The following is a 13,041-nucleotide window of genomic DNA, read 5'->3' on the forward strand; positions in this document are numbered from 1 at the left end:
CCCTGTTGCGCTGCATTCTGGGTAATGTAGTCTCGGACCGGTCTGTCAGTTAAGCGTGGATTGAGGAATTCCGCTTCAAGGGCCGGATATCGGATCCATCACAATTGGTTAGATGGACTGTTCATCAAATTACATCCGGAACAATATTCCTAGTGATTGGTGAAAGGGGAGGCGGGGTTAAGCAGTATCGGCACTCCTATTCGGAGCTGGTGTTGTCCATTTGGCGTTGTGCGGGGGCGGGTTTCGAGGAGACGATCGCTGATTGGTTAGACGGGCTGACAAAGCCGAAGGGTCGGGGCCCACCGTGCAGCGATTGGCTCACGGGTAGGCGGGCTTAGGGGAGTCAGAGGCGGTGTTAGGGGAGGCGGTGGCTCCAGAAATGGCAGTGAGCGAGAGGAGGGGGCTCGCCCGCTGGAGCCCCGCTGAGTGGGGGCAGCGGCTCCTTCTGCTGCTGCTATGTGGCGGCTGCTCTGGGCGCATCCACCGGCTGGTGCTGACGGTGAGTCCCGCCGCGCTGCAGTCCGGGGTGGGGGACGCAGCTTTGTCCCGGAGAAGCCTCTGGCTTGGAGTGGTCTCGTCCTACCTCCCCTGCTCCTTACGCGGGATGGAGCGGTCCGGCGCCCCCCGCTTCCGGGCCCGGAGTGGGCTCGTCTTGGTAGCCCCCTCTGTCCTCCCGATGGAGTTGCCCGGTCGACCGTGCCCGTCGGGGGTGGGGCTTCATGTCCCGGGAGCCTTGACTTTTGGCCTTCCAAATTCTCGGGATCGGTTTGGGGGCGCTAGGGACCTTGGCCCCGCCCATGGGAGACCCTGGGGGTTCTAGAATGGGGTCCTCTAGGCACTCATTGGGATCTTGGGGGCTCAGTTGAAATCTCGGCACGCTGGGGGCTCAGATGGAATTTAAAAATTTTCCGGAAGGTGGGGGCAGGCACACCGAGATGAATAACTCTGCTCTCTGGCCGGTGTTCACTCAGTGGGGGACTTCCAGGTGCCCCAGGCTTTCTCTTCCTGGGCTTTCAGAACAGTGGCCACAGGATCAGGGGCCACCCTGTCCCTGCCTGGGATGGGTCTGGGGTCTCGGCCACCAGGAAGGCCCTCTCAGCCTCTCCTGTCACCCTTTGGACCTGTCCTAAATATGGGGATAAGAGGAGGGGGCCGAGGCCCTCGGGGGAGCCTCGTGCCCCAACCCTGGGGCTGGGCTGGCGGGAAGTCTGAGCTACTTCTGCATCCTTGATCTCCGGCAGGGGGAGAAGCGAGCAGATATCCCATTGAACAACTTTGGCTTCTACACCAACGGCTCCCTGGAGGTGGACATGAGCCTCCTGCAGCTGGGCCTCCAGAAGACGGAAGAGAAGCAGCCACTGGTGAGGGGCTTTGAGGACTTTGCTGGAAGAGGGCGAGGTGCACAAGTTTCCGAGGCCCCCCTAGTTCTGGATTCACATCCTAGCCCTGCCTCTCACTCATGTGATCTTGGGCAAGTCCCTTGGCCTCTCTGAGCCTCAGTTTCCTCATCTGCAACATGGGAATAATAATATCTCATTGAGCTGGGGTGGGGTGGGGGAGAGAGAGCATGCCAGTGAACAAGACAGCCCCAATTCCTGCAGGCAAAATGAGTAGCTAGCATTCATGGAGCATCCACTGGGTACCAGGTACCATGCAAAGCAATTTCCATGGGTCTGTTCCCACATAGCCACCTCTCAAGGATGCTCTGACAGTTTTACACCTGTAAATCCAATCTTAGAGGTGTTTACATAGGCTCGGAGGTGTGTGGCTTGCTCAGAGTCACAGATCCTGGATGTACATTCAAGTATGCTGGATTCCACAGCCCAAGGCAGGAAGCCAGCAACTTTTATCTTATTATTTTTTGATTTTTTTTTTTTTACATCAACATTTTAATTGGAGAACACAGGGGAGGCTAGGTCCAGAGGACCAGCGAAGGTCTCCCTGATGAAGTGACATCCAAGTTGAGTGGCACAGGATGGTGAGGAGTTAAAGGGGCTTGGGGGGCCGGGGACAGGATGGATTGCTGGAAAATTCAGTGAGTGAATGTGGAATCTAGCACATAGTGGGTGGTCAGTAAATTCGAGATTATGTTTCTATTGATACTGAAAGAGGTGGCTTGGGGGGGGGGGTCTCCACTGGAGTTCCTCACATCCTTCCCTTTTCTTCCCACATGTCAGGTGGGGTTCAGTCTGACCCGGGTTCGATCTGGCAGCATTCAATCCTACTCAGTGAGTGGAGGGGGGAGGGAGCAAAGCGGGGCTGGGATTTGGGGGGAGGGTTGTCCGTCTTCTGCATCTGGAACCCAAAGGCCCCTGTTCTTTCCCAGAGGGCGAAGCAGGAAGAGACCCTCCCTTGCAGGATGGGGAGGAGCAGGGTGAGGCTAGGCAGTGGGAGGAATTAACTAAGGCTCCGTCTCGCCCACTCCCCTGACCCAGGACCTTGAAGTCTGTCCTCTTCAGAAAAACAGTACCAACCTCCTGGTTCTCTTCCTCATCAACACCAAGGATCTGCAGTGAGTTGGGGGCGGGGGGCTCCCCAAAAGATCCATCCTTTGAGTTTCCCTTGATGCAATACCCCCATGAGCTGATCAGGTGGAAAGGAGACGCCAGCCAGAAAGAACCTTGGCACCCTTAGGAAGAAAGCTGCTCACTTTTTAATTTCACTTTCAAACCTTCTGGGAAGGAGGGAGAGGGGGAAGGGGTGCCCGGGGAGTGTTGGGTTTCAGAACAGAAGAGCCGGACACAGGGGTGTTGTGAGAATTAATAACGGTTGCTCACACTTGTTTGCTGCTTCCTACACTTCAGGCAGTGTCCTGCGAGCTTTACAGGCATCAACTCGTCAATCCCTTCTACTGCTCTTATCCCCATTCTAAAGATGAGAAAATGGACACCCAAGAACTAGAATTTGGACCCAGGCAGCCTGGCACCTGGGTCCAGTGATACCGTGTCGCCTCTCTGTGTGTATCAGCGTTTTCTGTACTTCAGTAGAATGAGGGAGTCGATGTCATGGAAAATGACACATAATTGCTGGTGCAGGCAGCGCACAGATGTGGCAGCCATCTCAGTGGCTGGTGCCCAAATGCTAGAACTTTGTGACCACTGATCAGCCCGACACCAGAGAGGAAACCCCGAGGGCCCGAGGGGCCACTGAGTCCCTCGGCACAGGTGGTGTGCCTGACCTGAGCCTTCAGTCTCCCAGTCTCTTCCTCCCCTACCCTCCACCCTCACTCCAGGGTCCAGGTGCAAAGGTATGGGGAGCAGAAGAAGCTGTTTATCTCTCCTGGGCTCCTCCCTGAAGCGCCCCCCAAACCAGGGCTCCCAAAGCCAGAGCACATGATCTCCCCCAAGGTGGACAGCGGTGAGTCAGGCTGGCTGTGTGGGCAGGGCCGCTCTGCGTGTACCCCCATTTTTCTGCTGTCCCTCTGCCGGCCATTTCTAAACTCATTCACTTGTCCCCTACAGGGACCAACACCACGCTCGACAAGGACAAGTCAAAACCCACAGCGTCTCAAGGAGACCAGCAGGTTCGGGGAAGCCAGGGCAGGTGGGAGGAAGGGCTACCCCAGGGGGCGTGTGGGAACCCGGGGCCGGATGTTGCTCAGTGAAGGTGCTCTGTCCCCTCAGGACCTCAGTGGGCAGGACAAGGAGCTGATATTGGGGCTGGGCCATCTCAACAACTCCTACAACTTCAGCGTGAGTATCTGTGAGCGCCCGCTGCCCCACCTCTCCCCAGAGCAGGGGCCCCCAAGCTGAGGCCTCCTCTCCTGTCTCCCCCCAACCATCCAGTTCCACGTGGTGATTGGCTCTAGGGCCGAGGAAGGCCAATACAGCCTCACCTTCCACAATTGCTACAACTTGATCCCAGGAAGAGAGCATCCATTCAACATCACGGTGAGTGAAGCAGACAGCAGCAGGTTAATGGAGCGCTAACTATAGGCCAGGTGTACCACGCAGACTTTAGTTGCTTCAGATCATCCTTGCTGCTGTGCTATGAAATGAATGTTGATATACCCATTTGGGAGATGGGAAGACTAAGGCACAGAGAGGGGGTCACCCAGCTAGAGAGTGGGAGAGCTGGGGACTCACACTCAAGGGTCTGCAAGTCCAGAGCTACCGTGCAACCCCCACCGCCCACCACTGGCCCCTCCCCAGGTCATGATCCGGGAGAAGAACCCCGAGGGCTTCCTGTCGGCAGCGGAAATTCCCCTCTTCAAGCTTTACATGGTCATGTCTGCCTGCTTCCTGGCTGCTGGCATCTTCTGGGTGTCCATCCTCTGCAAGAACACGTAATGCCCTTGTCCCCGGGGTTCCCCACCTCCCCTCTTCAGACTCTCCCATCCTTGCCCTTGACTGATGTTCCCCCACCCCCTTCTGTCCGTTCTGGCAGATACAAGGTCTTCAAGATCCACTGGCTCATGGCGGCCCTGGCTTTCACCAAGAGCATCTCCCTTCTTTTCCACAGCGTGAGAGCCTCGGGCCGGGAGCACGAGGGGGCGGGCTGGGGTCTCTGGGTCCAGGAAGAAGCCCATACAGGCCACTCCCCAAATCCTTACAGACCCTGGACTTGGGGCTTCCATTTGTCCAACTGCCCACGTGTCCGTCCATTTTATCATTGTGTCCAACTGTCCGTCCAACTCATCTCTCTGCCTGTCCTTCTGTCCAGCTGTGACCGTCCACCCGATTCATTGTCGCACTGCCCATCCATCAACTATGACCTTCCTCCATTGCTGCAGCCGTGACTGGCCGTCCCCCAGTCCAGCGGTCTGTCCATCCATTGTTCTGGCTGTAACTGCCCCTTTCTGAGTCCACTCGCCATCCTGATCGTAACTGTTAGTTCTTTCAGCTTCCTGACTACCCATCTCATAGTGATTATCCATGTCGCCAAACCGTCACCACCCACCTAGTTGTAACCGGCACCCACCCGCTCGCCCACCCTCCTGCCCATCTGTCTGACTATCCATCCGTCCATCCACCTCCAGATCAACTACTACTTCATCAACAGCCAGGGCCATCCCATCGAAGGCCTCGCTGTCATGCACTACATCACGCACCTGTGAGTGCCCTTCTGTGCCCGGCAGGTGGGGGAGGCGGGCAGCGGAGGACTGGGCTCCCCCATCCACCACCCCCTACCTGCCTCCCCCAGACTGAAGGGCGCCCTCCTCTTCATCACCATCGCCTTGATCGGCTCCGGCTGGGCCTTCGTGAAGTACGTCCTGTCCGATAAGGAGAAGAAGATTTTTGGCATCGTCATTCCGCTGCAGGTGCGGATGGGGCCCGGGGCGGGCAGGCGGGCATGGCGCATGCGCGCATGTCGGGCACGCCCACCCACCCCACCCCGTCCCGCCCCCGCCCCCGAAGGTCCTGGCCAACGTGGCCTACGTCGTCATCGAGTCCCGCGAGGAGGGCGCCAGCGACTACGGGCTCTGGAAGGAGATCTTTTTCCTGGTGGATCTCATCTGCTGCGGCGCCATCCTCTTCCCTGTGGTCTGGTGAGGACCCCGCAGTCGACCCCAGCTGGAGACCGAGACCCCGCCCCCCGCGGAGGTGGATGGAGGTAGTGCTGACCGCACCCTGTGTCCCCCACCCCGTCCCAGGTCCATCCGGCATCTCCAGGACGCGTCTGGCACCGACGGAAAGGGTGAGGCGCTGCTCCCCGGGACCCTCTGTGCTCCCAGGCCCTTCTTGCTGACTTCTGGATGTCCCTTCGTTCCCCCCTGACTGTCCCCTCCTGCCTCTCTACCGTGCCCTGGACATTCCCCTCCAGATTTTGTGCCTCGTGGACACTCCCCCAAACGTCCTCCCTGTCCCCAGCTCTCCTCCACCCCTCTCCCTTTCGTCCTGCCCTGAGCCTCCTTCCCCTGACAGTCCCCTTCTGTGTCCACCCCTCAGTGGCAGTGAACCTAGCCAAACTGAAGCTCTTCCGGCATTACTACGTCATGGTAGGAACCCCATTCTCACTCGTGAGGGGAGTTCTGGGGGGAGACGACCAGCCCATTGGCACCCCCACCTAACTCCTCCACCTGCAGCCCCTCTGAGCCCTGCCCCTCTGCCCACCCCGGGCCCCCACCCCAGGCATCCCCACTGGTCCTGGTGGTCTCACCGCCCTGGTGGTCCCTTGGCCCCATTCCCACCCGTGTCCCTGCAGGTCATCTGTTACGTCTACTTCACGCGGATCATCGCCATCCTGCTGCAGGTGGCCATGCCCTTCCAGTGGCAGTGGCTGTACCAGGTGAGCTTGGAGGCCCCAGGTGGGGTGGGAGGGTGGGCCAGACAATGAAGGTGGGGGCGAGGGGGTGTGTGCCCGACACTCCCGCTTTGCCCCCTCGCCCCCCCAGCTCTTGGTGGAGGTCTCCACTCTTGCCTTCTTCGTGCTCACGGGCTACAAGTTCCAGCCTGCAGGCGACAACCCCTACCTGCAGCTGCCCCAGGAGGACGAGGAGGACTTGCAGGTGGCGGAAATGTGAGCTCCCTGGGCTGGGTGGGGCTTGGGGGGCTCTGGGGACGGAGTGGGCAAAGTCTGGGCAGTGGGGTGGGGCCAGGGTGGGCGGGGCTGGGGCAGCAGGGGCGGGGCCAGGGTGGGGCGGGGCTGAGGCTGCAGGGGCGGGGCCAGGGTGGGCGGGCCCAGGGAGCTCTGGGGTGGAGTGGGCGGGGCGTAGGCAACAGGGGCGGGGTTATGGTGGGCGGGGCCGGGGCATCTCTGGGGAGGAGTGGGCGGGGCCAGGTTATCTCTGGAGGTGGAGAGCAGAGCGTGGGCAGCTCTAGGGCTAGGGGCCGGGGCCAGGAGGCTGGAGGGTGGATTTGGTGGGGCCAACTGGATAGGGCCTAGAGCCCCTCAACTTCTGGATCGCCTCCTTGTTTTCTGCCTTTAGAATGACCGATTCTGGGTTCCGGGAAGGCCTGTCCAAAGTCAACCAATCAGCCAGTGGACGGGAGCTATTGTGATCATCTCCCCATCTTGGACAGTCCTCCTTGACCCTCCTTCGTCCTCCTCTCCGCACACACATTCCTCACTCCAGCTCTTCTCCCAAAAGCGTGTGTGGGGAGGAAGAGGGGGGACCCGGTGCTCCAACGGCACGCAGAGCCCTGGGACCTGAGTTCCCAGAGCCCGTTCAGAAAAAGACAGACAGCGCCTCTTACCCCCAGGTATTGGGCAGCCCTGTCCTCACCCGGGGACCTCCCCCTAGAGGCAGCTATACAGTAATGACCAATGTGTTTTGCTATCCTGGTTTCTTGCCTTTCTGGGGGTTGAGGTCTAACCCAGGGGTGTGTTTACAATTTAGAAACCCATATTCGCGGGGAGGGGTGAGGGTTGGGAGGGTGGGGGTGAGGGGTGGGGGAGTGAGGGTAGTGGGGGTTGCAGTATCCATTGCTTTACACATTCAATAAATATTATTTGAGCAGCTACTGTGTGCTGGGCCCTATGCTGTGTGCTGAGGACAGAGCAGTGACTAAGACCCTCTCAATCCCAGCCCTCAAGGGGCTTACAGTGGGGAGGGGGGAGGACACAGGCCCAGATGAGGGGACAGCGTGGCCAAAGACTGGAAATGAGAAAAAAGTGGCGATTCGAAGACACGTGAGTGGCTCAGGCTGAAGAGTATACATAATAGTAGGTAACACTATTGCCATATGCCACACCCTATTCTAAGGCTTCTGTGGACCATAACTCATTAAAAAGCCTGTGAAACACAGGGAGGCTATGTAACTTGCTCAAGGTCACACAGCTAACGAGTTGGCAGGCGACTCAGGACTCAAAACATTGGCCATCTGTTTCCAGAGCTGTTCTTTACCTCGGTGTGCACTGCCCCGCTGCGCCTAAACTCCCTGCCACCAAACCTCTCCACCTTGCCCTCATTTGCTGTGTGGCCCTGGATATGTCGTTTAACCTCTCTGTTTCCTTGCATGTAAAATGCGGGTCCCGTAAGTCATTGAGTATCATCTATCAGCATTAGTGCCCAGCAACACAGCCTGATCTTTCAAGGATTGCCCTGAATCCAGCAGTGACCTCAGGTTAGAGATACACCTGTGTACACGCCTGTTGAGAGGCTCCCAAGATGCATTTTCTCCCCAGCACCACCTCACCCTTTAACTAGATCACCCAGAACCTCTTTTGGGGCTCTGAGAAACATTCTTCATTGGGGGCCGCAGGCACGGCACAAGGGTGGGGAGTCGGGCTGGGGTCAAGGCTTCCTACAGACAGAAACAAGTCTAACTGGGGCCTGGATGAATAAATAGCCCAGCAACCAAAGAAGGAAGTGGGGAGGCATTGCAGACTGAGGAAGTTATGCGAGCAAGGCAGAGAAACCCGGAATAGCTCGCAATCCCACTGCTGAGCTGGCTGGGGCCAGTGGGAGGTCAAGGGCAGCTGGCAGAAGCCTAAAGACGGGCAGACACGCCTGGACTTCACACCAGGGCCCATAAGATCCAAGGAAGAGTTTAAAGCAGGGAGGGACGTGGCCATACAGGGTGGATGTTTCATTCCACGTACATGCTGGTGTAGGCAGAGTCATGGCCCCCAAAGATGTCCACATCCTAACACCCAGAACCTGTGAATATGTTGCATTACCTGAGAAGAGATACTTTGTAGCTATGATTAAGTTCAAGATCTTAGAATGGGGGATTATCCTGGATCATTCAGGGGGTCCCAATGTCTTCACAAGGGTCCTTGTAAGAGGGAGGATGGAAATAGAGGCTAGAATGAGGACCTTTGAAGATGGAGGAAGGAGCCATGAGCCAAGGAATGCAGGCGGCATCTAGAAGCTGGAAAAGGTGAGGAACGGATTCTCCCCTGCCAAAACCTCCGGAAGGAACACAGCCCTTCTGAAACCTTGATTTCAGACTTCTGCCTTCCAGAACTGTTAAGATAGTAAATAGGTGTTTGTGGTTTGTGGTCATTTGTTACAGTAGCGTCGGAAACACATACCATTTAGGAGCATGAACTCTGGAGCCCAGCTGCCTGGGTCCCAATCCCAGCTCTTACCAGCTAGAGGATCTTGGGCAAGTGGCCAAAGCCCTCAGTTTCTTTGTCTGTAAAATGGGCGTAGTAACAGCACCTACAGCTTGCGGGATAAACAAGTTAAGATACATGAAATTGACAAGATGCTGCTACTGAGCCTCACAGAGACGTTCACTGTCATTAGCGCATATTTGTGTATTATACATCATAATTTTGTGAAAAGAATACAAAAGTGTGTTTTAGAAAAAAAATCCGCAGTTGCTGTGAATGAACTGGAAGACACGAGTCTATCGCAGGGAAGCCAAGGACTACAGGGATGGAGAGAAGGATTATCTGGGAGAGACAGTCCAGGGGGTGGCGAGGGCTAGACACGGGGTGAGGGAGAGGGAGGAAGAAGGGACGCTGGCTTGGAGGTCTGGTGGGGCTGTCACCAAAATAAGGCAAGAGGGACGAGGCAGGTGTTTGTAAAAATAAAAATACGGTTCAACCATGTCCAGCGCTCACTGTGTGTGGGCATGAGGATGAGCATTCTGCTTGCCTGGTGCCACCGGCTTGTCATCCCAACCCAGACGGAGGTTCCATGGCTGTGAATGTCCAGTTTACAGATTAGGAAATGAGGCTGGGAGAAGACAGAGCCGGAACCAAAAGCTCTGACCCCCACTGTGTCTCCAGGGTGGGGGACCCTGTGCCCAGGCCTCTGCTAAATATGCCTGAGGCATTGGCGAGGAAGGAGCCACAGGGCAGATGAATCGATTCAACCAGGTCAAAGTTACCCGAGAGTTAATAAGTAATGAGTCTGGGGAAAAGAGAAAGCCTAGGCTGTGTGGCGGGAAGAGAGGGGGCCTGGTCATGGGACCTGATTGGAAATCCTCAGAAAGCAGTGTTGCAAGGACCCCATCCTGGAAATGGGGGGCCAGGAGGGAGGGGGGTGGTCCCTGCTGTTCCTAGGCCTGGTCACGCCTCTGTGGGAAAAGGATAGGGGGCGAGGGTGCAGCAGGGAGATAACTGCACCCAGGCAGGGGTGGATGGGGGAGGGGGGCGCCTGGACCCCCCCACACACCCAGAAATCACCCCCACTTCCTCTTAGCCTCTCCTTGCACCCCAGCTTGGGTTGTCAGACAAAATATAGGGTGCCTAGTTAAATTTTTTTTCTCATCCATTGTCATTTTTTTTATTGAGGTAACACTGGTTCATAACATTATGTGAATTTCAGGTGTACATCATTATATTTCGATTTCTGTGTAGATTACATCATGTTCACCACCCAAAGACTAATTACCATCCATCACAGTACACCTGTGCCTAATCATCCCTTTGACCCTCTTCCCTCCTCCCTTCCCCGTAACCACCAATCCGATTGCTGTCTCTCTGTGTGTGTTTGTTTTTATCTTCTATTTAGGAGTGAAAGCATACTGTATTTGACTTTCTGCCTCTGACGTTTTTCTTAGCATAATACGCTCAAGGTCCATCCATGTTGTCGCAAAAGGCAAGATTTCATCCTTTTTTATGGCTGAGTGGTATTCCATTGTGTATATATACCACATCTTCTTTATCCATTCGTCCCTTGATGGGCACCTAGGTGGCTTTCAAGTCTTGGCTATTGTGAATCATGCTGCAATGAACATAGGGGTGCATATATCTTTACACATTCATGTTTTCATGTTCTTTGGATAAATACCCAGCAGTGGAATAGCTGGATGGTATGGCAGGCCTATTCTTAATTTTTTGAGGAATCTCCATACTGTTTTCCATGGTGGCTGCACCAGTTTGCATTCCCACCAGCAGTGTAGGAGGGTTCCCTTCTCTCCACATCCTATCCAAGAGTTGTTATTTCTTGCCTTGTTAATTATAGCCATCTGGCAGGCATGTGACTATGTATACTTTGTACTAAGTAGGTCCCAGTTATCCCATTCTGCATCCCAGGCAGCCTTCCTCCCTGGCCTTCCACGCCCAAAAGCTTGCTAACTGGAAGTCCCGTCCCCCCAGCCACCTTCTCTCTCTCCTCTGCTGGCTTATCTTTCCCAACATCCTCCTCCCAAACTTCTGGGCACAAATGCACATCCCCTAGGAAAAAGTCATGAAGAATTCCTCCTGCCACCTCCTCCCCTCCCAATGGGCCTTACTCCATTTTCGCCAGCATCCCTCTGGTCAGTCCTTGGAAGTCAGGGCCAGGACTCTTCCCAGACCTCCAGCACTGTAGGCATGAGCCTTCCTTCTGAGCCCAGGGTCTTCCAAGCATCTCGGCTCCTTTAAGTGTCAAAACAGCAGAAACTACCCCCAGTCCCATTTTTCAGATGGATTAACTGAGGCTCAGAGAAAGGAAGAACCCCACCTTGCAGGGAGACAGAGGCCGCAGGAATTCTCTCTCAAGGTTTTCAAACCACAGAGCCCAAATGCTTAAGGCTATAATGAGACCAGGAAATGGGATGGGGTTTGGGGGGGCTATGGGAGAGGAAAACAGAATAAAGTACCGGCAGGTACCACACCCCCCATTTCAGAAGTTGAATCCCCATGCTTCGGGGGAGCAAGCAGGTGTTTCCACTCTGCCTCCTCCTCCTCCTTTCAAAGAAAGGATGTCGAAATCAAAGCAGACAGAAGCCAGGTTTGTTCTGTTTCTCCAGGCCTCCCCCACCCAGGCATGAGGGCAAGGCCAGTAAAAGAGCCCTGCTTACAGGAAATCAGGCCAATTCCCTGTTAACCCCTTGATGGGGCTTTGGAAACCAGCCGTCCAGGGATCAGGGCCCCCCCACACACACCCCATTCCCCTCTACACCACGGACTTCACACACTCCCTACCTCAGATGCGCAACCTTGCTGGGAATCAGAGAGATGCAAATTAAAATGACACTGGGGCAATGATCCAAAGCTTTGCAGTGGGGAAATTGGCAATTTCGTGCAGGGCCGGCAAGTATGTAAATCAATACAGTTATGGAGGGGAATTCAGCGGTATCTAGCAAGATTACTAATCCTACAGATTTTGATCCAGGCTTATCTCCTTTCATGGCAATAACAACCCTGTGAAGTTGGTGCTGTTATAACCCCATTTTACACGAGCAAAGTGAAGGTCAGAGTGATTACCAGTAGTTTGACACCCCTAATAAGTGTCAGGGTTGGAAACTGAGGCACGCTCAAGATAACTCAGTGGAGAGCGTGTGGGTTGTAACCATGGCAGTCTGTCTGTCCGCCAGCAGGAAGCTGGTTACTTTCACACAATGTAATATGGGGCAGTTGCCTGTAAGAACAAGGAAGCTCTCTGCGCACTGATATGAAATAATCTCTAAGGTATATCGTTTATGAAAGAGCAAGGTATCATCTATGGATGGCTAATCTTTGACAAAGGAGCCAAGAACATACGATGGAGAAAGGAAAGTTTCTTCAATAAATGGTGTTGAGAAAATTGGACAGCCACATGCAAAAGAATGAAAGTAATCATTTTCTTGTACCATACACAAAAATTAACTCAAAATGGATTAAGGACTTGAATGTAAGGCCTGAAACCATAAAACTCCTAGAAGAAAATATAGGCCGTACACTCTTTGACATCGGTCTTAGCAATATCTTTTTGAATACCACGTCTACTCAGGCAAAGGAAACAAGGGAAAAAATAAACAAATGGGACTACATCGGACTGAAAAGCTTCTGCAAGGCAGAGGAAACCATGAACAAAACGAAAAGAGAAACCACTTTCTGGGGGAAAATATTTGCAAATCATATATCTGACAAGGGGTTAGTTTCCGAAATATATAAAGAACACGTACAACTCAACAACAAAAAAAACAAACAACCTGATCAAAAAACGGGCAGATGTTTTTCCAAAGAAGATATACAGATGGCCAATGGGCACATGCAAAAATGTTCAACATCACTAATTATTAGGGAAATGCAAATCAAAACTACAATGAGATATCACCTTACACCTGTTAGAATGGGTACAATTAATAAGGCAAGAAATAACAAATGTTGGCGAGGATGTGGAGAAAAGGGAACCCTCATACACTGCTGGTGGGAATGTACACTGGTGCAGCCACTATGGAAAACGGTATGGAGATTTCTCAAAAAATTAAGAAGAGAAAAACTACCGTATGATAC

At 54.3% G+C, this 13,041-nt stretch overlaps 1 protein-coding gene across 4 annotated transcripts; it reads left to right on the forward strand.

Annotated features, from left to right (window-relative positions):
* Positions 1-353: 353 nt before the first annotated feature.
* Positions 354-7,095, forward strand: GPR108 (G protein-coupled receptor 108). 4 transcript variants are annotated; one of them, XM_087425622.1, is made up of 18 exons: positions 355-499; positions 1,242-1,361; positions 2,178-2,228; positions 2,436-2,512; positions 3,233-3,357; positions 3,462-3,523; positions 3,624-3,692; positions 3,786-3,890; positions 4,152-4,285; positions 4,387-4,462; positions 4,979-5,052; positions 5,143-5,260; positions 5,358-5,488; positions 5,594-5,637; positions 5,889-5,938; positions 6,145-6,228; positions 6,335-6,459; positions 6,869-7,095. In XM_087425622.1, the coding sequence occupies exons 1-18, from the start codon at positions 380-382 to the stop codon at positions 6,939-6,941; spliced, it is 1,638 nt and encodes a 545-aa protein (XP_087281748.1). In that variant the 5' UTR covers positions 355-379; the 3' UTR covers positions 6,942-7,095. The 4 variants fall into 4 exon arrangements, with proteins under 4 accessions (XP_087281749.1, XP_087281748.1, XP_087281750.1 ...); XM_087425624.1 differs by lacking the exon at positions 355-499 and adding an exon at positions 662-709; XM_087425623.1 differs by lacking the exon at positions 2,178-2,228 and having other exon boundaries at positions 354-499.
* Positions 7,096-13,041: the final 5,946 nt, after the last annotated feature.

This window comes from Ceratotherium simum, chromosome 39 (genome assembly GCF_057802395.1).
Source record: "Ceratotherium simum simum isolate JZ-2026a chromosome 39, ASM5780239v1, whole genome shotgun sequence".
Classification (NCBI taxonomy): domain Eukaryota; kingdom Metazoa; phylum Chordata; class Mammalia; order Perissodactyla; family Rhinocerotidae; genus Ceratotherium; species Ceratotherium simum.